Source organism: Equus quagga, chromosome 13 (genome assembly GCF_021613505.1).
Source record: "Equus quagga isolate Etosha38 chromosome 13, UCLA_HA_Equagga_1.0, whole genome shotgun sequence".
NCBI classification, from domain to species: Eukaryota; Metazoa; Chordata; class Mammalia; order Perissodactyla; family Equidae; genus Equus; species Equus quagga.
The window spans coordinates 52,327,487-52,355,387 of NC_060279.1; the positions used below are offsets into that span (position 1 = coordinate 52,327,487).

A 27,901-nucleotide genomic window follows, 5' to 3' on the forward strand; every position below is an offset into this window, starting at 1 on the left:
TTACATCATAAGATGTTCGCTTGTGTGAATGTTTCCTTTCTGTCTGTTTGCTAATCATTTAGTGAAGAGCATTTCTTTATTCACCATTCGTGTCTGGAACACATCAGACGCCCAATGTAGATCTATTGAATGACGGATTAACATCGACCCCATCAGGGAAACATCTTTTCTCCTCAGTGTCCCTGAACTGACCTTGCTGCCTGGCATTCGACTTCTGGGTTCCTGACCTTGGAGACATCCCACTTCTATGGCTGAGCAGGAGGCTCTCCAGCATGCCTCCCTCCCCCACATAACTCCTGAGCCAGAGAAGAGCCCAGCTCAAGCCAGTGATGTTCAGGACATCCGTGCTTGGCTTGTGGCTGAAACCCACCTGGATTGGGGCTGGAGGACTCATATTTCAGTAACACACAGACAGCTTCCCTGATAGAAAATCTACTTCATCCTGGATCCTGGGGGTGAATCAGGGAGTCTTCATCACAGAATTAAATTCTTTCCCCTGTGTATATTTTACATTATGATTTATTTCATATGAGTAACAACATCATGATTATGCCCAATAATAGGCCAGCCCTTCTTCAGATTTACTGTAGAAATCTGGTACCCTTCCAGGCAAACTGCATTTTTCGATGTTGAAAAGAATTCCCTAAGAATCATCTCCAGTCCATAAAACATCAGCAAATGCAACTGATTCCACAAAGTAGCTAAACTTAGAATGAAGCTAATGATTGCAGGAGAAATTGCAGAAGGAGAAGGAAAATGGAAATCACATGGAGATAACTTCTTTAAGGAGCAAAAGAGAAAAAGGAAGGCAGGAGCAGAGAAAGGAAGACTAAGGAGGAGAGAGGACTGAGGAGCACTCCGGAAGTGGACATTATCAGGGGGAGGGTTTCCGTCCAAAACTCCACCTCCAGCTCCTTCAGACTCTGTCCCAGGCTCACATTCAAGTCCAGCTGCAGGTACCACTCGGTCTTATTGTAGACTGGCCACAGAGGCAGGCCTTCCCCGTTAGGATCCCTGGAAGTGAGAGCAGAAAAGGGATGAGGTTTTCATCCTCGGACACCTGCATGTGGGGGAAGCCAGGAGGTCTTCTTACCCAGTCCGAGCAAAGTTAGCCCAGTATCGCATCATCTTCCTGCTCAGCAATCTCTCCTCTTCTGTGGCTCCTTCTGAAGCAGATAATCACAAAATCTGACTCTCACCATGATTCCCAGACGCCGAGGTGCCTCACATGTGATGAATCACTTGCACACTCTCCTCCCCTTGGATCCTCACCAGCCTACCGAGTCACTGTGTTCATTTTGTCCATGCAGATACTGAGGCTCAGAGCAGCCATGACTTGCCCAAGGAGTCGTGGCTTCCAAGTGTCAGAGGCTGGACACACGTCTTCCCTGTCCCCCCAGTGCCCTTCCAGCCATTCTCATGAGGCTGCAAGTGCCTTGGAGACAGAGACTATTGCTCCATCTCCCTCAAACAACTAATTAATTATTGTATTTCTTTACTTGAAAAAGTAATACTTGCTCAAAGTACAAAATCCAAAATGCAGGAAAGGAATCTAATGAAAATAAGTTTCCCTCCCGTCTCTTCCCTGCAGACACCCAGTTCCCAGCCTCAGAGGCAAGGATTGTTACCAGCTTCTTGAGCACCCTCCGAAGGCAGGCTAGACATGTGCAAGTGTTTAAGGAGATACCTTTTACATACTCAGGATAATATGGAAACATATTCTGCACCTTTCTCTTTTGACTAAAATTGTATCTAGGAGATAGTCCCACATTGTCACTTGTAAAGCCTATAAATTCATACTCTATCTGAGAAGCTCTGTCCTCATTGTCAGGAGGCCAGCATGAACTGGGTAAGACCCTGTTTTGTCTAATTTTTTTAGCTAAATATTTTAGCAAAAACCTCCTATGTGCAGTTCCTATAATTTTTTCTATTGATAACCTCATCTGATTGGCTTATTATTTTAGGCTCAGAACAGGTCATAAATTCAGGAATAAGTGAACTAACCTCATAGTAACAGTTCACATGCATTTACAATAGATCATCTGGATCCAGATCACTTTGGGCTGGAATTATGAAAAACATGGTTCTTACCTTTCAAAGCCCTAGGTGATAGCCTCATGGGTATTCTTGGAAGTGCAGGTGTGACCAGGCAAAGAAAGGGTTACTGAGGATCTGGTCAACAACTAACAAGATCTGTCAAATGTTTTTCAGACAAGAAGAAACTATGTGTCATGTTTTGCAGAGACTGATGTCCATGTTTCGCAGATGTTGCAATCTTGCGGAGAAATTCACATGTTTGCAGCAAGACCCCAAGCATTCTAAAGTTATCTAAACTCACTGGCATCTTAAATTCTCCTCCTCTGGGAGGGTCCAAACAGCCATTTTTAGATCATGAGATGTATATAATAACATGTTTACCTGCTACCCATGTGCCCTAGATAAACACAGTTGTTATGTGGTTGTTACAAATAAACCTGTTATCCTCTGCTCCCTTGTGTATAGTCTCCATTGGACCTGAGCTGGGAAAACAGTGCTTTGGGAGCTATCCCTGCTGTTCCCCATTGCTTGTGCAAGCAATAAACCCTTCTTCACCTACTTCTGCCTTGGTTGTGCTTTTTGGCTCCACACGCACCAAGAGACAAACCCACTGTTTGGTTACACAGGGAAGATGAGACCAGAGGTAGGAGAAAAAGAAGAAAGTGGTTCTAATTTTCCCTAATTGCTCACCCCAATAGGCTTTAGTACAAAGAGAAACACTCATCAAGCAACTATTGGCAGCTCTTTTTCATCTTGGTTTCTAAAGATGCTAGTGGATGGCATTTTCTAGGGAAAGATTGTCTCTGTAATCAGTAGATTAAATCCAACCCAGCAGTCCTCTCAGGCCCTTGCATAGTGTTGGGGCAGGTAAGGGACTTCGTGCTCAGTAGGGAGGAGTGTCTTCTCCCCAGCTAATCCCAAGCTCATGTTTCTGCAAGGGCAGGAGCCGCTGAGGCCAGTTCCTTACCAAACATGACAACGTCGCCTTTCAGGAAGGCACCTCCAAAGACAAAACGAATTTCATCAGAGTGATCCGCTTTGACAAAAGCTGGCTTTATGTCCTTTAAGCAGTGGGGCCGATGCTGAAACTCGTAGAAGTAGACCGATGCACCAGCATCTGCAGAAATTAGGAAAGGAATCATGTCAGGCTTGCAGGGTGGAGCAGGGTCCCGCCTTGCATGCCCATCCATCTGCTCCTGGATTCACAGACCCGTGGGTGGGACAGCCCAGAGACAAGAGGCAATCTGAACCAAGCTAACTTCCCTCTTCCTCATTTGAGGCTAGAGTTTCCTGCTACAGCAGCCCTCACACCCCTGGTGACAAAGAGCTCACTACCCCTCACAGTAGCCTGATAGAGCAATGGTTCTACCTCTCTAAGAAACCTTTCATACTGAGCCAAGATCTTCCTCTCTGTGACTTCCTCTCACTGACTCTGGTTCAACTGTCTGAAGACAAAGGGAACAAAGTTATTCCCTGATTCCAAGATGCTCTCTGCATCCTGCATTTCTTCAGCTGTCTCATACTAACGGTCTTTGCACTGTAATTACCCCCTGCTCTTTCTCTGCATGATCCATTTTTCTCTACTGGGTCATCACCATCAGTAGCAAACAAGTAGTAAGTAAGCTTTGTAGCTTACAAAGTCTCCTATTAAAGTACACACACACAAACACACGTGCACACAGGAACTTATGCATGCCCACACTTACACATGCATAGACACACACACAGACACACACAAACATGCATACTTTTTGTCTCAGATTCTCCTCCAATTACTGTCTTATTTCTCTAAATCCCTTCTAGCAAACCCCCACAATACAGTTGCCTTATACTCACTCTCTATGCTTCCTCTCCTCTCATTCTCTCTTTCTCTTTTTTAATTGAAGTAGCATTTATGGACAATAAAAAGCACAAGTTTTAAGTGCACAGTTTGGTAAGTTTTTACAAATGTATACACATTAACATAACCACCTCTCCAATCAGGATACAGAACATTTCCAACATCCCAGAAAGTTCCCTCATGTCTCCTTCTAGTCACTCTACCAAGAGATAATCAATGTTTTCATTCCTATCACCATGGATTAATCTTGCCTATTCCTGACCTCCACATAAATGGAATAACACACTATATATACTCTTTCGTGTCTGGCTTCTTTTGCTCAGCATATTGTTTTTGAGAATCGTCCACATTGTTGCATGTATCGAGAGTTGATTCCATTTTATCTCCAAGTATTGCATGAATATACCACAATTTATTTATCCATTCATCTGATGAGAGACATTCGGGTTCTTGCTAGTTCGAGTCTATTATGAAGTAGCTGCTATGGATATCCATATGTAAGTCTTGTGTAAGAACAAATGCTTTCACTCATCTCCCATGAATACATAGGAGTAGAATGGTTGAGTAATAGAGTAGCTATAGATTAAACTTTAGAAGAAACTGACAGTTTTCTAGAGTGGCTGTACCATTTTACATTCCCCACAGGAGTACATGAAAGTTCTGAACTTTACACATCCTTGGCAATACTTCCTGGTATAGTTTGTGTTTTTAACATTGGCCATTCTAGTAAGTGCAAATGGTTTCCTCATTTGGGGTTTACTTTGCATTTTCCTGATGACTAACAATATTGAGCACCTTTCCAAGTGCTTTTGGCTTTCATATATATTTTTTGTGAAGTGTCTTTTCAAGCCTTTTACCTATTTGTAATTAGATTGTTTATTTTTTTCATTATTGACCTGTAAGAGTTCTTCTTCTCTAGATATAATGTTTTCGTCAGATAATTGTGAATATTTTCTTCTAGTCTGTGGCTTGCCTTTTCATTTTCTTAATAGCATTGTTTTTCAGGTAAAATACACATAATGTACAATTTTAACCATTTCAAAGTGTGTAAATCAATAGATTATAGTACGTTCAGAATATTGTGCAACCACTACCACTATCTAGGTCCAGAACATTTTCAGCACTCCAAACAGAAACCCCAGACCCAGTAAGCAGTCACTCATCACTTGCCAGGGGCCCCCAGACCCTGAAAACCACAGGCAAATCCAGAGGCACAGAAAGTAGTTTTGTACAAACGTGGCCTTTTGTAGCTGGCTTCTTTCACTTTGCATATGTTTTCATGGTTCATCCATATTGTAGCATGTATCAATATTTCATTTCTTTTTATGACAAAATAATAATCCACTGTATGTAGATACTACATTTTGTTTATCCATTCATCAGTTGATGGACCTTTGTGTTGTTACTACTTTTTGGCTACTCTGAATAAGGCTGCTGTGAACATCCATGTAGAATTTTTTTTGACCATCTGTTTTCACTTATCTTGAGTATATCCCTAGGAGTGGAATTGCTGGGTTATATGGTAATTCTCTTTGTTTTGTTTTTTTGCTGAAGAAGATCCCTGCTGAGCTAACATCTATTGCTAATCTTCCTCGTTTTGCTAAGGAAGATTCAACCTGAGCTAACACCTGTTGCCAATCTTCCTCTTTTTGTATGTGAGACACCACCACAGCATGGCCACTGAGAGACAAGTGGTGTAGGTTTATGCCTGGGAAACGAACCCAGGCCACTGAAGCAGAGGGTGCAGAACTTAACCACTAGGCCCCCGGGGCTGGCCCTATGTTCAACTTTTTGAGGAACAGCCAAACTGTTTTCCACAACAGGTGCACCATTTTACATTCACACCAGCGGTATATGAGGGTTCTCGATAACACTTGTTATTTTCCATTTTTTTGTTTTTTGTTCTTTTATTATAGCCACCCTAGTGGGTGTGAAGTGGTATCTCATTGTGGTTTTGATTTGCATTTCCTTGATAGCTAATAATATTGATCATCTTTTCATGTCCTTATTAGCCATTTGTATGTCTTCTTTTGAAAAATGTCCAATCAATCCTTTACTCATTTTGAATTGTTTGTGTTTTTTGTTGTTGAGTTGTAAGAGTCTTTTATATAATCTGAATAATAGGCCCTTGTCAGATATATGATTTGCAGATTTTTTCCCCAATATTTGAGTTGTCTTTTCAGTTTCTTTGTATTGCCCTTTCATGCACAATAATTTTTAATTTTGATGAAGTCCATTTTATCTATTTTTTCTTTTTTCATTATGCTTTTCATGTTAAGTCTAAGAATCCATTGCCAAATCTGAGGTGATGGAAATTCACACCTTTATGTTTTCTTCCAACAAGTTGGCAGTTTTAGCTCTTACATTTAGGTTTTTGATCCACTATGAGATAATTTTTGTATATAATGTGAGGGTAGGGTCCAACTTCATTCTTTTGTATGTGTTATCCATGATTCCTGCACCATTTGTTGAAAAGCCTATTCTTTCCACATCAAATGGTCTTGGCAGCCTTATTGAAATCAACTGACCATAGATAAATAGGTTTATTTCTGGATCTCAATTCTATTCCATTGATCTATACGTCTATCCTTGTGCCAGTACTACACCCTCTTGATTGGCATTGTTTTGTAGGGACTGAGTTTTGAAATCTGAAAGTATGAATCCTCTGACTTTGTTCCTCTTTTTCAAGATTATTTTGGCTATTTTGGGTCCCTTGAAATTCCATATGAATTTTAGGATCACTTTGTCCATTTTTGCAAAAAAGGAAGCTGGCATTTGGATAGAGATTGCATTGAATTTCAGGAGTACTGCCATCTTAACAATACTAAGTCTTCCAATCTATAAACACTTGATGTTTTCCCACTTATTCTTGAATTTCTTCCAACAATGCCTTGCAGTTTTCAGTGTACAAGTCTCATAGCTCCTTGGTTATATTTATTGCTGAGTATTTCATTATTTTTAATACTATTCTATATGGAGTTGTTTTCTTAACTTCACTTTTGGATCATTCATTGCTAGTGTGGAGAAATACAATTCATTTTTGTATAGTGATCTTGTGTCCTGAAACTTTGATAAATTTGCTTATTAGCCCTAAAACCCATTTTGTGGATTCTTTAGGATTTCCTATATATAAGATCATGTCACCTATGAATAGATAGTTTTGCTTCTTTCTTTACAGTTTAGACTGATTTTAATTTTTTTTCTTGTCTAATTGATCTGGCTGGATCTTCTAGTTCAAGGTTGAATAGAAGTGGTAAGAATAGACTTCCTTATCTTGTTCTTGATGCTCGAGGGGAAACTTTCAGTCTAATTCCATTAAGTAAAATATCAACTGTGGGTTTTCATGGAAGCCCTTTATCAGGTTGAGCAAGTTTTCTTCTGTTCCTAGTTGGTTGAGTGTTCTCATCATGAAAGTGTGTTAGATTTTCTGAAATGATTTTTCTGCATCTATTAAGATAATCATGTGGGGTTTTTTCCTTTATTCTATTAATACGGTATATTATATTGATTGATTTTAATATGTCAAACCATCCTTGCATTCCTGGGATAAATTTCAATTAGTCATAGTATGTAATCCTTTTAATATGCAGCTATATTCAGTTTGCTAGTATTTTGTTGAGGACTTTGCATCTATACTCATAAGGGATATTGGTCTGTATTTTTCTTTTCTTGTGATGTCTTTGTCTGGCTTTACTATCAGGGTGATACTGGCCTCAGAGAATGAGTTAAGAAATGTTCCCTCCTCTTTCACTTTTTTAAAAAAGTTGAGAATAATTGGTTTTAGTCCTTCTTTATATATTTATTAAAATTCACCAGTGAAGCCAGCTGGTCCTGGGATTCCTTTGTTGGCAAGTTTTTGCTTACTGATTAAATATCTTTGTTTGTTATAGGTATGTTCATATTTTCTATTTCTTCTTGAGTTGGTTTTGGTAGTTTGTGTGTTTCTAGTAATTTTCTAATTTCATCTAGTTTGTTGCCATACAATTGTTCATAGTAGTCTCTTACAATCCTTTGTATTTCTGTAATGTTTGTAGTAATGTCACCACTTTCAACCCTAAATTTAGCAATTTGAGTCTTCTTTCTTTCTTTCTTGGTCAGTCTGGCTAAAAGATTTTCAATTTTGTTTATTTTTTCAAAGAACCAACTTTTGGGTTCAACCACCCTCTTTATTAATCTCCTGTTCTCTATTTCACTGATCTCTGTTCTAATCTGTATAATATTCTTCCTTCTGTTTGCTTTGTTTTTACTTTGTTCTTCTTTTTCTAGTTCCTTAAGGTGAAAAGTTATGCTATTGATTTGAGATCTTTCTTCTCTTTAATGCATGGATTTATGGCAATAAATACCCCTCTAAGCACTGCTTTTACTGTGTCCCATTAGTTTCAGTTTGCTATGTTTTTGCTTTCATTCATTTCAAAGAATTTTCTAATTTCCCTTGTGATTTCTTCTTTGACCTATTGATTATTTAACAATGTATTGTTTGTTTAAAAACTTTTGTGTATCAAAGCACACTACCAACAAAGTAAAAAGGCAGTCCATAGAATGGAAGAAAATATTTTCAAGTCATATATCTGACAAGGGATTAATATCTAGAATGTACAAAGAACTCCTAAAACTTAACAACAACAAACAACTGAATTCAAAACTGGGCAAAGAACTTGAATAGATATATCTCCAAGGAATCATGTAAATGACGAACAAGTATATGAAAAGGTGCTCAATATCACTAATCATTAGGGAAATGCAAATCATAACCACAATGAGATACCACTTTACACCCATTAGGATGGGTTTTATAAAAACAAAAAACCAGTGGGGCTGGCCCCGTGGCCGAGTGGTTAAGTTCGCGTGCTCTGCTGCAGGCGGCCCAGTGTTTCGTTGGTTTGAATCCTGGGCGTGGACATGGCACTGCTCGTCAGACCACGCTGAGGCAGCGTCCCACATGCCACAACTAGAAGAACCCACAACGAAGAATACACAACTATGTACCAGGGGGCTTTGGGGAGAAAAAGGAAAAAATAAAATCTTTAAAAAAAAAAAAAACAGTAAATAAGTGCTGATGAGGATGTGGAGAAATTGGAACCCTTATGCATTGCTGGTGGGAATACAAAATGCTGCAGCCACAGTGGAAAATAATATGACCATTCCTCAAAAAATTAAACATAGAATTACTATATGATCCAGCAATTCTATCTCTGGGCATATGCTCAAAAGAATTGAATGTAGAGATTAGAACAGATATTTGCTTACCAATATTCACGGCAGCATTATTCACAATAACCAAAAGGCGGAAACAACCCAAATGTCCATTGATGGCTGAAGGGATAAAGAAAATATAGTATACAACAAAATATTATTCAGCCTTAAAAATGAGTGAAATTCTGACACATGGTATAATAAGGATGAACCTTGAAGGCATTATGCTAAGTCAGTTAAGCCAGATACAAAAGGACAAACCTTGTATGAATCCACTTATGTGAAGTACCTAGAAGAGTCAAATTCTAGAGACAGAAGTAGTGGGGAGTTATTGTTTAACAGGTACTGAATTTCAGTTCAGGGTGATGAAAAGCTCCGGAGATGGATAGTGATGATGGTTGCACAACAATGTGAATGAACTTTAATTCCACTGAACTGTACATTTATAAAGGATTAAAGTGGTAAATTTTTTCTTATGCACATTGAGACAATTTTTTAATGTAAAAAAAAGGAATGTGCTGTTTTGATCTCTAAATACTTGTGAATTTTCCAAATATCCTTTTGTTATTGATTTCTAATTTCATTCCTTTGAGATTGGAGAAGATACTGTGTATGATTTACATCTTTTTAAACTTATTGAGACTTGTTTTGTAGCCCAATATATGTTTTATTCTAGAAGATGTCCCACATGTACTTGAGAAGAATGTGTATTCTGCTGTTGTTGAGTGAAGTGCTCTTTACATGTCTGTTAGATCTAGTTGGTTTATAGTATTGTTCAAGTCTCCTATTTCCTTGTCTATCTTTTGTATAGTTGTTCTAACTATTATTGAAAGTGGGGTTGAAGTTTCCAACTATTAACGTAAAACTGCCTATTTCTTCCTTTAATTCTGTCACTTTTTCCTTCGTATATTTTGGAGCTCTGTTGTAAGCTTCATATGGGTTTATAATTATTATATCATCCTAATTGCTTCACTCTTTTCTCTTTATATAATGTGCTTCTCTGTCTCTTTTAGTCTAACAATTTCTCTGTAACAAATTAGTCTTAAGGTGTATTTTGTCTGATATTAGCATAGCCAAGCCAACTCTCTTTTGGTTTCTGTTTGCATGGAATATCTTTTTCCATTCTTTCATTTGCAACCTATTTGTATCTTTGGTTCTAAAGTGAGTCTCTGGTAGACAACATATAGTTGGATCATGATTTTTTTAATCCATTCAATCTGCAATCTCTGCCTTTTGAGAGCCTAACCCATTTACATTTAATGTAATTACTGATAAGGAAGAACATATTTCTGTCATTTTGCTACTTGTTTCCTATATGTCTTTTATCATTTTTGTTTTTCAATTGCTCCACCATTACTGCTTTCTTTTGTGTTACATATATATTTTCTAATGTACCATTTTGATTCCCCTTTTCTTTCTTTTACTATATATTTTTTAGTTTTTTTCTAAGCAGTTGCCCTAAGGATTACAATTAACATCTTAATTTATGATAATCTACTTCAAATTAATGCCAACTTAGTTTCAATAGAATACAAAAAATTTTCCCCTATATAGATCTGCTCCCTTTATGTTGTTATTGTCACAAATTGGATCTTTATATATTGTGTGTCAATAACATGGTTATATAATTACTGTTTTATGCAGTTGTCTCTTAAATCATACAGGAAAAAAGAGAAGTAAGAAACCAAAAGCACATTAATAGTAACTTTTATATTATAAGTAAACATAGCATAAGTAGTGTAGTTAACTTTACTGATGTTCTTTTTTCTTCTTATGGATTTGAATTACTATCTAGTGACTTTTTTCAGCCTTAAGGACTCCCTTTAGTATTTCTTGTCAGGTAGGTTTACAAGTGATAAACTCTCTCAGTTCTTGGTTCTTTTGGAACATCTTAATTTCTCCTTCATTTTTGAAAGATAGTTTTGACATATGTAGAATTATTGGTTGAATACGTTTTTTTTTTCTTCCAGAACTTTGAATATGTCATCCTATTGTCTTCTAGTCTCCATGGTTTCTGATGAGAAATCAGCTGTTGATCTTATTGAAGATTCTTTGTACAGGATTAGTCTCACCTCTCTTACTGCTCTCAGGAATTTCTCTTTGTCTTTGGCTTTTGATTGTTTGATTATAATGTATGCTTGTGTGGGTCTCTTTGAGTTTCTTCTACTTGGGATTCATTTAAATTCTTGGACATCAATATTCATGTCTTTCATTAAAATTGGGGGCATTTTGATCATTATTTCTTCCAATATTATTTTTGCCTCTTTTCTCTCTCCTTTCCTTCTGGAATGCCTATTATGCATATGTTGGAATGCTTGATGGTGCCTTACAGGTCTCTTAGGCTCTGTTCATTTTTGTCATTCCTTTTTCTTTCTGATCCTCACATTGTGTAATCTCAATGGATTTATCTTAAAGTTCTCTGTTTCTTTTTTCCCTATGCTCATATCTGCCATTGATCTCTTCTAGTCAATTTTGCATTTCAGTTATTGTACTTTTTAATACTAGAATTTCTATTTGGTTCATTTTATAATATTATAAATCCTATTCTTTTATTGTTATTATTTAATTGGTGAGACATCATTGTCATCATTTACTTTAGTATTTTGTACACAGTTTCCTTTAACTATTTGACTATATTTAAAATAGTTGATTTAAAATCTTTGTTGAGTAAGTCCAACATCTAAGCTTCCTCAGGGATAGTTTCCATTAATTTCTTTTTTTCCTGTGTATAGTCCATACTTTCCTGTTTCTTTGCATGCTTTGTAATATTTTCTTGAGAACTGGAGGTTTTTAATATCATAATGTGGCAACTCTGGACATCAGAATCTACCCTCTCCCTACAGTGTATTGTTACAGCTTTTTGTGGTTGCTGTTATTTGTTTAGCATCGTTTGTGCACTAATTTTGTAAAGTCTGCATTCTTTGCTATTTGTGGCCACTGAAGGCTTTCTTCTGTTTGCTTAGTGGTCGGCCAATAATTTTATAGGTCAGCTGAGGTGTTCCTAAGTACCCAGAACAAACAAAAAAACTCCTCGTCTTTGAAGCTAGGCTCTGTGTGTGTTGGAGCACTCCCTCAATACTCAGCCAGGTAGTTAACAATTCTTTCCTAGCCTTCACTTTCTGTTTGAGTAGAGCCTGTAGGTCAGCCAAATGTGAGAGCTTAGAGCCTTCTCTGGCCTTTTCTGAGCATGCTCCCCACTCTGGACATGCACATGGCCTTCTAGAATCCCAGGAATATAAGTGAGCTTTTCAAGCCTTTATTCCCCAAAGCATCTTGTTGCCCAGACTTTCCTCTTAAGCTTTGTCTATTGTTTGCTCCAGCTGTTATCCCTTGCCCTTAGTGGCAGCAGTAAATGCACTTAACTTTAAATGTTTATAAAAAATGCCCTCCAGGTAGCTACCTCAGCCTTAAGAGTGTTCTGAGTTAGGTGAAATAAAAGCAAGCCCTTTGAGCTTAGTTCAGGGTGCCATCAGACAAGACAAAACAAACAACCACAATTCTTTGAGAATAAGGTCCATGCTTCTCCCTCCAGTACTAGGAATCTATACTATAAATGCAGGCTGTCTACAAGGCCACTGCCTAGCTGGATAGCAGGAGATGGTGCGGAGTAAATTAAAATGACACAAAGCTCTCTTGCTGAAACTCTAAAGCTTATGTCTTGATGAAGTGTTCACTTGCTTGCTGTAAACCCTTTATTTGTTTCCAGAGTTTTGCTAAAGTTGATTCTGACAGTCTTTGCCATTTTATTCACTGCTTTTGTAGCGGGACAGGCTGTGGGAGTTCCCTACTCCAGCATTTTTGCTGATACTGTCAACAAACAGTGTCTTTTGACAAGCAAAAATGTTAATTTTGCTTAAGTACAATTTTATCCTTTACATTTGGATCGATCATTCATCTCAAACTAATTTTTGCATATGGTGTGAGTTAGGGTGGTTGAGATTCACTTTTTCTACACAGATATCTAGCTATTCCAGCTCCAACTGTTGAACAGAATTTCTTTTCTCTACTGAATTACCTCAGCACCTTTGTTGAAAATTGGTTAACTGTCTATTTTCTGGACTCTTCACTCTGTTTTGTATTTGCTACCCTTCAGCCAATACCAGACTTTCCTAATTACTGTAGCTCAAAGATAAGTCTTGAAATCAGGTGTCTTGTCAGTCTTCCAACTTTGTTATTTTGTTTCAAGATTATTTTGGCTATCTTTTAATTTCCATATAAATTTTTATAATTAGTTTATTCACTTCTCCAAAACCACTGCTGAGATTTTGGTTGAGATTTGGATTGTATAGAGTCTGGAAATCAGTTTGTCCACTTTCTCTTGAATCCATTTTAGTCAGGCTTTTACCTCCATCACTCCATCATGATAGGTCCTGTCAAGGTCATCAGTGATCTCCATGTTGCCAAATTTAAGAGTCGATTATTACCTGTCACCTTAACAGACCTTATAATACAGGATCCTCCCACAGCACCCTGTCACTGCTATCCCCTACTTTGCTATATTTTACACTACAGCACTTATTACCATCTAACAAGTATGCATTCTATATTTACTTGTTTCTTTGTTATCAGTCTTCCTGATTAGAATATGAGTCTCACAGTGGCCGAGTCTTTGCTTTGTTCACTGCTGTGTCTTCTGGGCCTAGAATAGGGCCAGGCACACAGTAGGCCTATGATAAATATTTGTGGAAAGGAATATAGAAGAAAGAAAGGATGGAAGGAGGAAAGAGACAGAGACAGAGAGACAGAGGGGGAAAGAAGGAAGGGAGGGAGGGAGGAAGGCTGGGTTTGTGCCCTCACAAGTAATATTCTCTTTCTGATTGCTCCACTACTCCTTAAAGATAAGAAGTTTGGGAAGACCCTTCCAAAGAAAAAGGAATGTGGGGGCAGGCCCCAGAAAATTACGGGGAGGTGGGAATTTTCTACGTGGTCTTGAAGAAGGGGAAGGAACAGAAACAACAAGAACTGATCAACATTCGTGAACACTGTAAGGCAGGGAATTACAAAGGTCAGCATGCAGGGTTCTATCCCAGACACCCTTGGGACCTCCCTCTCAGTGAGAGAGCCGAAGGGCGGAGCAGGCAGCTGGTCAGCAGGCAATGAGGATCCCTCCAGCCACCAGCCTTGCTGGGCTGTGGTCCTGCAGGGGGTGTTCAGAGACTCACCTCTGTGATATTGAGCTGTGACCAGCGCAGGGACCACAAAAAATACATCTCCAAGCAGGTCCAGAAAACTATTTCGTATTTCAAACAGGGAGTGCTTGTTGTAGAAGTATTCATTAGCCACAAGGTGTAAATGCTGGACAGGGACATGCTGTAAAACAATCATGGTCACATGAGATCTAGGTCAGCACCAACAGCCAAAACATTAAACATTTGCTGTGCAGGGGTGACTCCACATGCTTTGTATGCATTGCCTCATTGAATCCACACAGTGATCCTATAATGCAAGTATTAAAATTAGCCCACATCACAGACAGGGGAACTGAGGCTTAGGCAGATTAAGCACTTTGTCTAAACTGCTAGAACCACGATTCTTTCATTAGTCTGTTTGCATCCAAATTCCATGCTCCTAATCACAGTATGCACGCCTCTCTGAAATGTATCAGAAATAACCACCCCTGGCCAGAGCTGGCTGTATTATTAGTAGGGCCCAGTGCAACATGAAAATATGGGGGCCCCTGTTCAAAAATTCTAAGAATTTCAAGATGGTGACAACAGAACATTTAACCAAGTGTATGACCCTTCTCAGCGCGAGGTCCTTGTGACTACACAGGTCATACATCCATGAAGACAGCCCTGCTCCTGGTATCAGCACTGCCTCCAGGCCTTTGCTATTTGGCCCAGGCTAATTGGTCTTTTGGAGTTCCCTCATCTATAAAAAATGAGTTGTTCAGAGGATTACATGAGAAGCAAGGAGAAAAGCATGCTGCCTGTCAGAGAGAAGGTATTCAGTCCTGTCAGTTCCCCCTGAGACCCATTGTCAAGACCTGTAACAGGACATTCCATGCTTTCTTTGATTTGGCACCAGGCTGCCTCCCAGTCTTCAATCCCTCAACTTGCCGTAAGCACTAATGTCAGAGTGTGAAGGGTAAACTTCACGAAGATTCAGAGTCTGCCACTTTGGTGATATTTTTAGGGGTCTGGTACTCTGCGGAGTGCTTGAACAAGTTATTACACCATACCCCTAACACTAAGACAGGCGCATGGTCTGTTGTTTGTTTCTTTGGAATTTGGAAGAAGCATCTACCACATCAGGGAGCGCTTGCTTGGACTCATTCATTGGGTCCTCCAAAGGCTGAGTGTTTGAAATCAGATCAGAGCAAGGGAGGGCTCTGCAGCAGGTCCAGGCTGTGGTGCAAGTGCCCCTCACATGGACCATATGAACAGCAGACCGCTCAGTGCTTGAGATATCCAAGGTGAGTACAGATGCTGTGTGGAGCCTCTGGCGAGCGCCAACAAGACAGTCACAGTGCGGAACCCCGGAATTCTGGAACAAGGCTATGCCTTCTGCATCAGAGAACTACTTACCATTTGAAAAACAGCTCCTGCCATGCTACTAGGCCCTAGGAGAGACTGCACACTCTTCTGGTCCTCCTGCACCTGCACACTCTACTTCCCACCCGTGGAACCTGGCTCAAGATACCTTCTCCTCTTGAAATGTCCTCCTGCTCAAATGTCCCCCTTCCCTAAGACCCAGGTCAATGACCACCTCCTCTGTATGGCCATATCCAATCAAGCCTGAGAGATTCCACTGTCTGATTTGTATTTTAAATATCTCTCAAATCTTTGTCTCAATTCTCATCACCAGATAGCCAAGATGGCCTAGGACATTCCTCTGCTCAGGTTTGTATAGCACTTTACTGAAGGGTCTTGTCATGTCCATCCACCCCATCAGTCTACAAGTTTCTCAAGTGCAGGAAGAGTGTCTGCTTATCACTGCTCTCCAGTCCCTGGAGAAGTGGTAGGGCATGTGGACTCTCAATAAACATTTGTTCAGTGAGTAAATGAATGAAACAAACCTGGCACGGAGTACACACTGAATAAACGTGTATGGCAAGAAGAAAGGAAGAGAGGAAATTAATCCATCTCTACATCATAGCGTCTAGGATATATTTGTCCAGGGAATGAATGAACAAATGATTTAGTAAGGGTGCTCGGTGTTGCTAGAACCTAGCACAGTGCCTGGCTGGTATGTAGTAAATACAGTCCCCAGTCCCAGGTGCGTTTCAGAATTCAGAACTTTTCAGATTGTAGGCAGGCAATTCAGTATATATATGCTGCCTATTATGTAACAGGCTCACTAGGTGGGGAGGGGCCAGGCCAGCACTCCAGCCCCCACCTTATTGTGTCCTCAGAGAAACGTATGAATAGTGGGATAAATAAAGTGAATGAAAGTGTGGGAACAATAAAGACTAACGGCTATGTATCAGCCTAGTTCAAGTCTAGCTGCCGCATGGGTTACAAAAAGTCTTTGGATTTTCAGGACTCTTTGGTTTTTGAGATTGTGGGTAGGGGATTGCTGAATTCTACTTAGCAAAGATCTACTGAACGAATGAATGAGGAATGTCGCTGCCCCCACCCCCTATACCTGAGCAAGACCCAGGGAGGTTTGTTAAATGAATGGAGAGTCCAAGGTCACGTAGTCGCCCAAGGTCACTTACCAGGATTGTGTGTATCAAGCGCAGGGCGAGAGACTTGTTGGAGTCCCCAAGGATCTCAGGAAACTCCTTCTGTGGATAGAAGCAGGGTGTCCTCTGTGAGTACATCAGGTCACCAAAAGGGAAACTGGTCTCTCCAAGGGCCTAGGCATCTGCCATTCAGAGGGGACACTGGGAAGAGCAGGAACCCTCTCAGCTCCCAGGCGTCCACATGTAGGAACAGCCTCTGTGGGTTGGTCCAGCAATGAAGCTGCTGCTTCTCACATTTGATGAAAGGCAGCCATTCCCTGTCACATCTACAGTCTTGTGGGACCTGAATGGCTGCCTTGCGTAAAGGCTATATTATGGGCTGAGTTGTGTCCTCTCCTAAATTCCTATGTTGAAGGTCTAACCCCAAGGACCTCAAAATGTGACTGTATGTGGAGACAGTTAAAGAGGTGATAAAGCTAAAGTGAGGATGCTACGGTGGGCCCTACCCCAATCTGACTGATGTCCTTATAAGAGGAGGAAATTTGGACACACAAAGAGACACCAGTGATACACACACAGAGGAGAGACCATGTGAGTACTCAGGGAGAACACGGCCATGTGCAAGCCAAGGAGCAAGGCCTCAGAAGAAACCAACTCTGCTGACACCTTGAATTTGGACCTCCAGCTTCCAGAACTATGAGGAAACAAGCTTCTGTGATTTAAGCCACTCCATCTGTGGCATGTTGTCATGGCAGCCTTAGCAAACTAATACAGGCCACAACTTGGCTTCAACACCAAGTTCAAAGAGAAGCCAGAAAAATCTCAAAACTAATGGTCTGTTGTTCTCTTTCCAAACACCTTTACAATCAGGACCGCTGAGAAGCAGTTGGCAGGTGCTGCTTGGTAGGAAGTAAAAGCTACAGGTAATCATTTATGAATGACCCTCCCCTGGCCAACATTACAGCTTAAAAACATGAAGGGGTAGAAATTACTACTCACTTGTCAATGAATTTTCCTGGTATATTTTCTGCTGTAATCTTGGGGTAATGAATCACTGGGGTAGATATTTAAACATATCTGTCTCCTGGAATCTGAGGGAACCCCTAGAGTCACTCAAATAATCCACAAGTATATTTTAACTACTAGGAACCCTCTCTGTATGCTCAGGAGCTGGGGTTGGTTTGGGAGGATTTCCCAGGTCTCCATGGCCAGCAGTGGCTGTAACTGCAAGGTCCCATGGAATATCAGCAGTGATGCAGGCTCTTGAGCTGCACAGACCTGGGCACCAATTCCCGTTCTGCCATTTGAATACTTCCAATATCTAACATTTACTGAGCACTTACTATACATCAGGCTATTTGATGTGTACCTGTGAGGCGAGTAGTAAAATTAGCCCTGTTTCTCAGATGAGGCAACTCCATTCAGAGAGGTTAGGCAGCTCACTTAAGGCCACACAGCAGGTAAACAGAGAACCCAGCACTTACAGGCAGAGCCTAACTGCATTTATATACCGTCTCCTCACTGGCTGGGAGACTTAGGAAAGTCATGCTAGCCTGTCTGAAGCTCAGTTTCTTTAGCTGGAAAATGGGATGATAATGCCTGTTTGGTCATAGTGGTTATGTTGGTGGTGGTCATCATCAGTAGTAACTGCCTTCTTCCTAAAACAGACCCAGATGACATTGAAAGGCCTCACTTTCGTCACAGTCTGTGAATCAGTTTCCTCATTTACAACAGAAGGAGAGAAATCTCCATCGCCGCTCACCCTAAAACATTGCTCTGTAGGCAAATTAATAATGGAAGACAAGTCTCACAGTCCAGCGAACTCAGGGCTCTGATTCTAGACGGCCACCAACTGCTCTCATCACTTCTATTTCACCAACTGCTCTCATCACTTCTATTTCATAGCCTCATTTCCCCAGCTTAAAAGGAGGAGGTCGGTCTACATAAATGAGCTTTGACAGTATTATGAATTTGAGCACTCCACTCATCTGAGGACAGATGAAAAATTTATTGCAAATGGGGAGGGTCTTCTCAGACCACAGGGGCAAGAAATCATGGCTCCTTCTCTGTGTTAAGACTTCACGCAAAGGATTCCTCCTCAGAGAAGCCTTTCCCGACCACCCCTTCTCTTTCCTAAAGAAGGCTTCTCTGCAGTATACGTTCTTCCTGGCATTTGTCACTCTCAGAAACCTGGTATCTCATTTGTCTATCACCACCAGCATGTGAGCTTGCAGAGAGCTGTAACCCTGTGACTTGTTCACTGTTGACTGCACAGTTTTTAAGAGCGTGTAGTGCTTATAGGAAATGCCCGGTTCATACTTGTTGAATGAATACAAGGAGCCAATAATTTTGCAACTTGTACAAACTTAGAGAGCATCCTTGGAAGTCAGATGCCAGAACCGAGGCTGGACATGAGTGTGTAAGGCCCTGAAGTTGTCCAAACCTTTATGAATTTCATTTTTGAAGTAGTAACTATGCATATTTGAAACAATCATATGTAATGTTTTGAACAAAGCTCAAATGGACCCCATCCTCTCTTAGTTGGTTATAGCGTTGTTTCTATTGCCATAAACCTGTACAAGGATCAGGGCGGACACTTGCTGTGGCTGCCCCAATCCTCAGTTACCCTCCTTCCGACACAGGAAATATGACCACAGTGTATTTGGCTGATGGGCTCCAGCCCTCATGTGCTTGGTGTCATCTATGGGAATACCAAGCTGTGGAAGCAAATGGCTGCCTCTCTGCTGAGGTCACAACAGGAGGCACAACCAGAATTCTTACCATGGGCAGCAGGAAGCCACACTCGTGGTTATTGACGCCGATGATAGAAGGGATTGGATTAAATGTTTTTTTAGTCAATAGGTCTACAGGCTCTTCAGGAAAGACAAAACCATCAACCACTCGAGTGAAAGCCTTGGTTTTCTGAAATAAGGAAGAAGAGAAAAGTGGGCAGCTGTTTCTGTTCACAAAATCTGCTGTCCCAAAACCCTAGCCAAGCTGAGCCAACCCTCTCTAAAAAATGCATTAAGAAAAGAAAAATAAGCTACTCTTGGCCTATCCCAACATATCAGTGCTACCTGGCCAGCTCTGCCACTTATCTGGACAAAGGGGCTCGACTTTTCTGTGCCTTGCTTCCTCATCTGCTAGATGAGGATAATAATAGTATCTACTGAGAAAAACAATAGCCTCACACAATTGTCCTCATAGTGTGGCTCCTGGACCAGCAGCATCAGCCTCCCTTGGGAAGTTGTTAGAAATGCAAATTCTCAGGCCTCACTCCAAGCCCATTGAATATGAAACTCTGGGGGTACAGCCCAGAAAACTTGTTTTAACAAGCTCTCCAAGTGAGTCTGATGCATGCTCAAGTGTGGAACCACTGACCAAAAGCAACAGGCAGAGTGGTGAGGGGAAGCAATGGCCAGGGTCATGGAGATTGGCATAAGCATCTTCCTGAGATGTCTTCCTCAGCTCTGTGCTTTGGATCTGACTGGATATTTCTCGGGTCTCAGGAAGCAACACCTGGCTCTAATCATGGTTTTTTAGGTTTCTATTTTGAGAGTGGTAGAAGGGAGCACATAAAAGAGCTTTCACAGTACACTGGGTCAAGGACTTATCATCCATTTTCCAGACTCCAGTGCAGCTCACTGCAGATCCTCAATCCATGCCAAGTCACTACTGAACAAACGTTGGAATCTGACAGATGTTGACCTCACTCTCTCAAGGACTAACAGAGGCTCTTGAGATTGGAACAGACATAAATGTTCATCCATCCAATGAATCATCCAGTGATTGAAACTTGTCAGTCCTCATCTAGACCCAGCTTGCATACCTACAGAGGTGGGGATCTCATGCCTTCTAAAGGAGCTTTTTCAGACAACTGAGTTTTTAGAAAGTTCTTGGTTACACCAAGCCAAAATGGCTCCCTAACAGAATTTCCACTTCTAGATCTTGACTTTAGCTTCTGGCAGCATGGGGAACAAGTGTGGTCCCTCTTCCCAGTGCAAGGCCTTCAGTGACATAGAGACAACCTCATATTTTTCTGGATCTTATCCAATTTAATCAGAACTCCAGGCCCTTCAAGTTCCTTAAATTACCTGTAAGGTTTCTATATTTCACATTTTTTCTTAACAGCCATTACTGTAAACCCCAACCCCCATCTTTCCAAGCCCAAATCAAAATAAATAAAAGAGTGGTAGGATTTGTCTACGTCTCCATTCAAAGGGCAACCCTACACCCAAACTCTCCCTTCCCTCTTCACCTGGCTGATGATCAGCAACTCCTCAGAGGGTTTTGCCCTCAGACACTGAAGCAGGGCCACGGAGTCTGATGAATTGCAACCACAGATATCCGCAACCACCTGCAACTATTTCCAGAGAAGGACCAGGTCAGAACACAGTACTGAAAACCTCTAGGAAATTGAAAGTTGGAAAGAGACCTCAATCCAGCCACAGGCGGATCTTTCATCTATGAAGTCCAGCCTGCTGCACATCCCCACCCCATGTGCCCATAATTGACTGTACACATTGAGGACCAGTTGGCACTGCATCACCCTTACTCTCTTACCTGACCCTCCTTGCCATCTTTAGCAATCTCCAGAGCTGGGGGAGGTGGTTTGTCAGTCTGTGGCCATGGAATGAAGTCACGATTCTTGGTCACAAAGACACCAGTCCTGTGGTGTTGGCTTCACTGGCACTAGGTCCCACAGAGCCCAGAAGCCCGACTCTGGGGGACTAAATGGAGCCAGGAGCCCAAAGAGTGAGGAACAGCTTTGCAAGCTCCTCCATTGTCATTTGAGGCATGACTCCAGCCTCAGTCTCAGCTTAGCTCTGCTCAAACCTCACCCCCACCCACCTGGAATGCCCTGAACATTTTTTTTTCTGCTCTACACCAATTCCACTCATTCTTTAAGGCTCAATCCCACCTACTCAAAGATGTCCTTTCAGATCCCTTCAGCCTCCATGAACCCCTTCCTCCTCTAATCTCCTGTCACCCCAAGGATCTCCACCTTCTCTACCTAGCCCTTTGCTAAACACCTTCTTTCCCTGTCACTGGACTTTCCACATATGTAGAACTTGTCCCTTGAATGAGGTGGTTTTTGCTCTTCTGGGAGTCATAGATGCTCTGAGAATCCAATGAAAGCTAAAGACCCTCTCCCTGGGAAAATGCACAAACATATAGAGTCTGCATACAATTGTAGAAGTTAAGGGACCACCTCCAAAACATATCCATGGGTTCCAGGTTAGAGTATAGTCTTCTCAAGTTAGTTTATGCCTTCTCTACTAATAAGCCACAGGTCTTAACATACAGCCAGGAAAACGATGGGCACTCAATGTGTGGGTGGCGAATGAATAAATATACACACAAACTGAAAGTAGCTTGATATATCATGTAACCAAAGTCAATATTCCCTGTGTAGTGAGGGTATTTTTGCAGTATTATAACTCTGTTTCTACTCTCAGTGTACACTGTTATTTTCTATAAGGTGTTTAAGAAAATATACCACTAAAATGAATAATACCCAGTAGATGAATCCACAGCCCAGTGCTTAATTAACATTCTTTAAATGAATCAGTTCATTTGTTAACTCATTCATTCAGCAAACATTCACAGCCGCCTAATATACATCAGGCATTATCCTGGGATGTGAAAGATATAGACGATTTGCTCTCCAGGTCCTCACCAGCTGGTAGAGCACTAAGACGAGATGACAAATGACAAATATCTGGGGCATATGCCTCACCTCCCCCTCACGGTCTCATACCAGACAGCATTAATCAGTCACAGTGTTTTTTCCCACTGACCTGCAAACAGCCTCAGAATAGTTCTTAACATAACACTCTAGGTGGTGTATGGTAGGTACAGAAGAGCAATATATGATACAGGGAACTGAGTTATATATCACAGGCAAAGAATAATGAATAAGATGTAAGAACTGCCTCGCACACTTACTCATGCATACATAGAAACACACACATGCACACACACAATCATGCACACCAGCGGTAGTGCATTGTGTACCTCAACCCATTTCCTTTTGAACCAGACCTCCCATGGAGCAACAAGGTTCACCTTGGGCCAGCATCAGGTCTCCTGGCTATGGTTAGCAAGGACAGCCAAGCACACGGTCTGTGGACACCTGACCACATTCTCTCCTGATCAAGGAGAGGAACTTAGAGAGGTGTTAACAGTATACCTACAGCCTCATTCCTCTCATCATCAGAGGCCTTCAGGTAAGGGATGACGGCCACCCCACTCTCCATGATGGCTTTGTGGAATAAGCCATTGGCCATGGGGGACAGAATCTGGAGAGAGAACATAGGAGACCAAAGAAGTTATCCAGGGGGCTGCCCACACATCACACACCACCCATCCCTTCTTGAAAGACACCTTCCCAGGAAGTCTTCTTAAGAGTACTAACCTTAGAGGGGGAAAAGTCCTGGTTTGGGGGTGCAAGGACTAGCTGTGAAGGTTTGGGCAAGATATTTAACCTATACAAGCCCCAGGTTCCTCATGAACTTTGAGGTCAAACATTCTGGCATGTGAGTGCTAGCTCCTTCACTCCCCAGCTGGGCAACATCAGCCAAGCTGCTTAATACTTCTAAGCATCAACTTAGTCCCTTATAAAAGTGGAGTAAAAATTATGCCCATGTCACAAAATTGTTGTGAGGCGTGAGAGAAGTAATGAATATAGAAGGCTTTGCATAGTGCCGCTCAAATAGTGAGTGCTCATGAAATGGTGGCTGTTATCATGTATGTGAAGTCGAGTTAATACAATCCACCTTAGAAGGTTATTTTGAAGATATAGAAATACCTTGTACATTGTCAAGGGTTGTACAGCAGAAGCTCTATGAACCCATCTCCGTGTAACTGACTTCTGTGATTAACATACTAAATGACGCCCAGGAAATACTGACCATTCAGAGCCAGTGGGCCATTTTCTGGCACCTCTGCCCATTTCTATTCCCACCAAGTTCTTGCCAACAGGCCAGTGTGTTTCCTTCCAAACCTATTTTGTCAGTTACATTTGCTATTATAATTACATAATCAATGAAATATGATGGGAACCAATGAAGTGTGCATGTAAAAAGAAAACAAAATTGTGTTTTGGGGGGAAAAAAACCTTGATAAAGTCAGGTAGCTAAAAAATACTGCTGTCAAATTAGATGTGAACAAGAAAAGAATGAAATATGTGGAGGGACAAAGCTCCCTCAGTGCACTGTATTCACAGACCACTCTGCAGGCATCTTTAAGTTTGCGCTCGCTGTAAACACACTGCAACTACAATTTGAGGGCAGTGAACTCTGCAGTGGTTTATGCAAGAAAGCCCACGTTGGCCCTCAAGTCAGCAGATCGACTCTGGAAAGATAAGGCACTGTATCAAACCAACGGAGGAGAAATGTACATTTTATGTTTGGGTTAAAATAAGAAGTTTATATGCATCCTTTGTTATTTTATGCTTTAGCTGAGCTTTTCTATTAAACAAGTAACTACTAGTCCTGGTAATTGGATACCAGGCTTTCAATTCCACAAAAATAAGGGATTTTTCCTCAAATTATCACTCACTGTGTGACCTTGGGCAATTCATTTCAACTCTCCGGATGACAGCTCTTGTCCTCGAAATGAGCCTGGGCCCCTAACTCGTGAGGCACTTGTGAAGGTCAAGGGAGACAATGTGTATAAAAGTATTTGTTCAACATGAAGCACCAACCAACCGCGAGTGATCATCATCCTCATTTTTTAACCTCCCCCACCAAGGTTCCTTCAAGTCCCAAAGAGAACTCACAAGGCTGGAGACGCTTATGGCTCCTGCTGACTCCCCAAAGATGGTCACAGAGCCTGGGTCCCCACCAAAGAATTCGATATTCTCCTGGACCCAGTGCAGCGCGGCCATCTGGTCCATGAAGGCCCAGTTCCCCAGAGCGTGCTGGTTCCCTGTGCTGGGAGGCAGAGTGAGAATGCTCAGTTGACCACGTGCTTCCTGCGGCCCAGGGAGTTGGTGGTGGAGGCTGCAGGCTGGTGTCAGGGCATTCCCACTCCCACTGGGGAGGGGCTGAGAGTGGAGGCCTGGGAAGCTGGGAAAACTGGGCTTAGTTCTCACCCTCTGCTGGGATTTCGGTTTCTTTGAGAATCTGATGAAAGCTGCACACCCCAGAAAAAATGCACACACAATCTTGTCTGTGCATTTTCAGGGTATTCTTAGGCTCCCCTGAATCCGTAGATTCCAGAAAAGTCTTTCTCCTGAGAGTTGGTCTGCACCAGGGAGTAAGACCTCCCTGGGTAGAGAGTTTCCAATGAATGACTAAATGAATAACAATGATAATAACTGCAGCGTGGCAGCAATGTGCATGACACTGTCCTAAGGGCTTTACAGCTGATGCTCCTATAATCTGCCCCAACCTGAGAGGTCGATGGTGCTAGGTTTTTTCCTTTGCCTCTCTGGTGCCCTTTTCTCCACCCTTCTCTGCCCTGCTTCCAAATGGCTGGGCTCCACGAACTACATCACCCATGCCTCCAGCAGTGTGCGGTCAGCAGGAGGCAACGCCAGGGGCTTCAGGGCGAGATATCCAGAGACTAGGAAGTTTATTCTACTCCATGCCCCCTCTCTGCTTGGAAGTGGTCTGGGCAGGGGCTGCATGTCTCCAGGGCTGCAGTTCACGCCACCCACGTCAATGAAATCTGCGAGCATGCCCTAAGGTTACTGACAGATACACACAATCTCCTTCTTACAGACAGGACATCGAGGCACAGAGAGGTGAATCCCTTGCCCGGGGTCTAGAAAGTTGCAGATTTGGGATTCAAACCCAATGTGTCTGGCCCCAGAGTCCACGCTCCTACCCATGCCCCTGTGCCCCTACAGAATAGCATGTTTCCCAGGATGGGTGAGCAATTAATGGGGAAACAAGGGAAAATACGATAGAATCAAAGAAATGCCTAGACCAAAACATCCACGTGGTACACACCACATATGTGAGTAATCTCGGGATCTATTCTATGCCCCTCCATTCTCCAGCCTTCCCACTGCTCCTCCCCTTGGGTCCCTTTGTCTATCCATGACCCCTGGGCTGGTTCTAACTCTGCCTTCTCTTTCCCATGACCCCCACATCTGCAGGAGCCAAGCCCTGTCAATTTTACCTCCAATCCATTGTGGCTCCCACATAAGTCCCCATTGTGCCATTTCTATTTATCCTGATTCATAAACTGGTCACTTATGATCTGGATGACCTTGGGCCATTCACTTAACCTGCTTTGCTTCAATGTTTCCATGTCTAAAATGGGGCTAATAATGGTGCCTGCTTGGCACAGTTGTCTTTAAGAGTGACAGTGCAAGCCCATGTATGTACGTGTTAGCCATCACTCTAATTATTCAGCCACCCTGCCTCACTCCATGGCCTCTATCAATACTATGCAGTAGCCTCTCCATCAGCAACCCGGGCACTCCTAGCCCAGCCTGCACTCTGCTCTGGAATGACCTTCTTGCTATCCTGCTCTCTAGGGCACTCCTGGGTCCCTCACTCTTTATTGGAGAAAGCCCAGCCTCCGTGCACAGCCCAGCATTCAAGGCCTTTCCCAATCATGCCCATCCTTGCCTTTCCACCTCCATCTCCTGCTGATCCTCATCTACCTGCCTACTAGAACCCAGATACTATAAACAATCTTTGGAAACCTTTCCGCTAAAGGAATCTCATGCAGAATCCCAACATACAGAGCAGCTAAGAATGTAATTGCTCTGGTCAGGGCACCCCTCTCAGCCCTCTTTGTCTCCACTGCAGCCCCAGAGCCACCTCCCAGAGCTACAAGCCCAGAGCACAGTTTGCAAATATTGCTCTAGGCCCACATGCTGCTGCATTCCCTGCCTGTTTCCTAGCCTTTGCTCAGGCAGCCCGTCTGCTGAGCGTGCTCTCTCCCAACCCTCCTTCCCATACCCAACCTCATCTTTAAGGTGCAATTTGAATGAAGCCTCCCTAATTCCTTCTAGCTCCCTCCTCTGTTTCTACAGCCTCACTGACTCGCACTCTCAGAGCGTTAATCATGTCCCCCCTGGCAGCAAGGGTGCTTGTGTCTCTGTGTTATCTCCCTCACCACACTTCCAGAAAGCCTCTTGAGGATAGAATTTATGCCGGATTCACTGCTCCCTTCCCCACAGTGTCTGACAGTGACCCCTCACTACTCCTCTTGGCTCATACTGCACGTTAGACAGGGCTTAGGTTCTGTTGTGTCCTAAGTAGGATAATAAAAGTGGCCAAGAGCCCCAGCTCTGTCCTGTGACCTCTGGGAAATTCTTTACCTTTCTGTGCCTCCATTTTTCTACTGACAAATGGAAATAACAACAGTATGTTTCTCATAGGATTATTCTGAAGGTGAGTTGAAACAATGCATGGCCAGTGCACAGAACTGTACCTGGCTCACAGTGAGTACTCGATACACGTCAGATATTATTGGAGGGAGGGGAGCCAATGCAATGGAGTGACCATTCTCAGGTGAGTCTTTGAGGAGCCTTGAGGTGGGGACCCATGACAGAGACTGCTAACGCACGGTTAGTAGTCTCACACACGGTTTCCTCATCTTCCTGGGCACACAGCTGAGCTGCATTTCCCATCTGCCTTGCAGTTGGGTGTGGCCATGTAACTGAGTTCTGCCAACAGTATGCGAACAGAAGTGATGAGGGCCACTTCCAGGCCGACGCAGAAAGACCTCCCTCACATGATCCTCCATGCTCTTTCTCCATCTGCTGGCCAAATGCAGAGGGTCTGGGGCCCTACAGGAGGGCAGAGCACAAGACGGAAGGAGCACGGGTCCCTGATTGATCATGTGGAAGGATGTCTATCAGTCAGCAATATTCAATTGGACTTCACTTGAGTGAGAAAGAGACTTATTATTGTTTTAAGCCACTAAGACATGGAGGTTTATCTATTATTGCTGTTGAAATCGTGTAACAAATTTGGGCCAAATTTGTTCAATGTCATTCCTCCTTAGATTGCTGGGCAGTGAATCCCCTGTGGCTGCTGCCCAGCTGCCTCTTGGGGATCCAGGGTGTCGATCATTTGGGAAGACTCACTTGAAGAAGCCAAGCATTCCCAGCCGGTACTGGGTGGTCACAACCAGCACGTCCTCGTAGGCAGCCAGGGCAGACCCATCGAAGAGGGAGGCTGAGCCACTCTCGAAGGCACCCCCAGGGAACCACACCATGACCTAAGGAGGGGAAA

General features: G+C 42.4%; 1 protein-coding gene across 1 annotated transcript in view; it reads right to left on the reverse strand.

Annotated features, from left to right (window-relative positions):
- Positions 1-782: 782 nt before the first annotated feature.
- CES5A (carboxylesterase 5A) overlaps positions 783-27,901 on the reverse strand; it is a 32,076-nt gene continuing 4,957 nt past the window's right edge. Inside the window, exons 4-13 of the mRNA XM_046683194.1 lie at positions 27,754-27,887; positions 24,481-24,634; positions 22,895-22,999; positions 20,956-21,060; positions 19,479-19,619; positions 16,731-16,799; positions 14,233-14,380; positions 3,005-3,154; positions 1,094-1,166; positions 783-1,014 (exon numbers count right to left, since the gene is read on the reverse strand). Of these exons, the coding sequence (XP_046539150.1) occupies positions 783-1,014; positions 1,094-1,166; positions 3,005-3,154; positions 14,233-14,380; positions 16,731-16,799; positions 19,479-19,619; positions 20,956-21,060; positions 22,895-22,999; positions 24,481-24,634; positions 27,754-27,887 (1,311 nt within the window). The remainder of the gene's footprint in view (positions 1,015-1,093; positions 1,167-3,004; positions 3,155-14,232; positions 14,381-16,730; positions 16,800-19,478; positions 19,620-20,955; positions 21,061-22,894; positions 23,000-24,480; positions 24,635-27,753; positions 27,888-27,901) is intronic.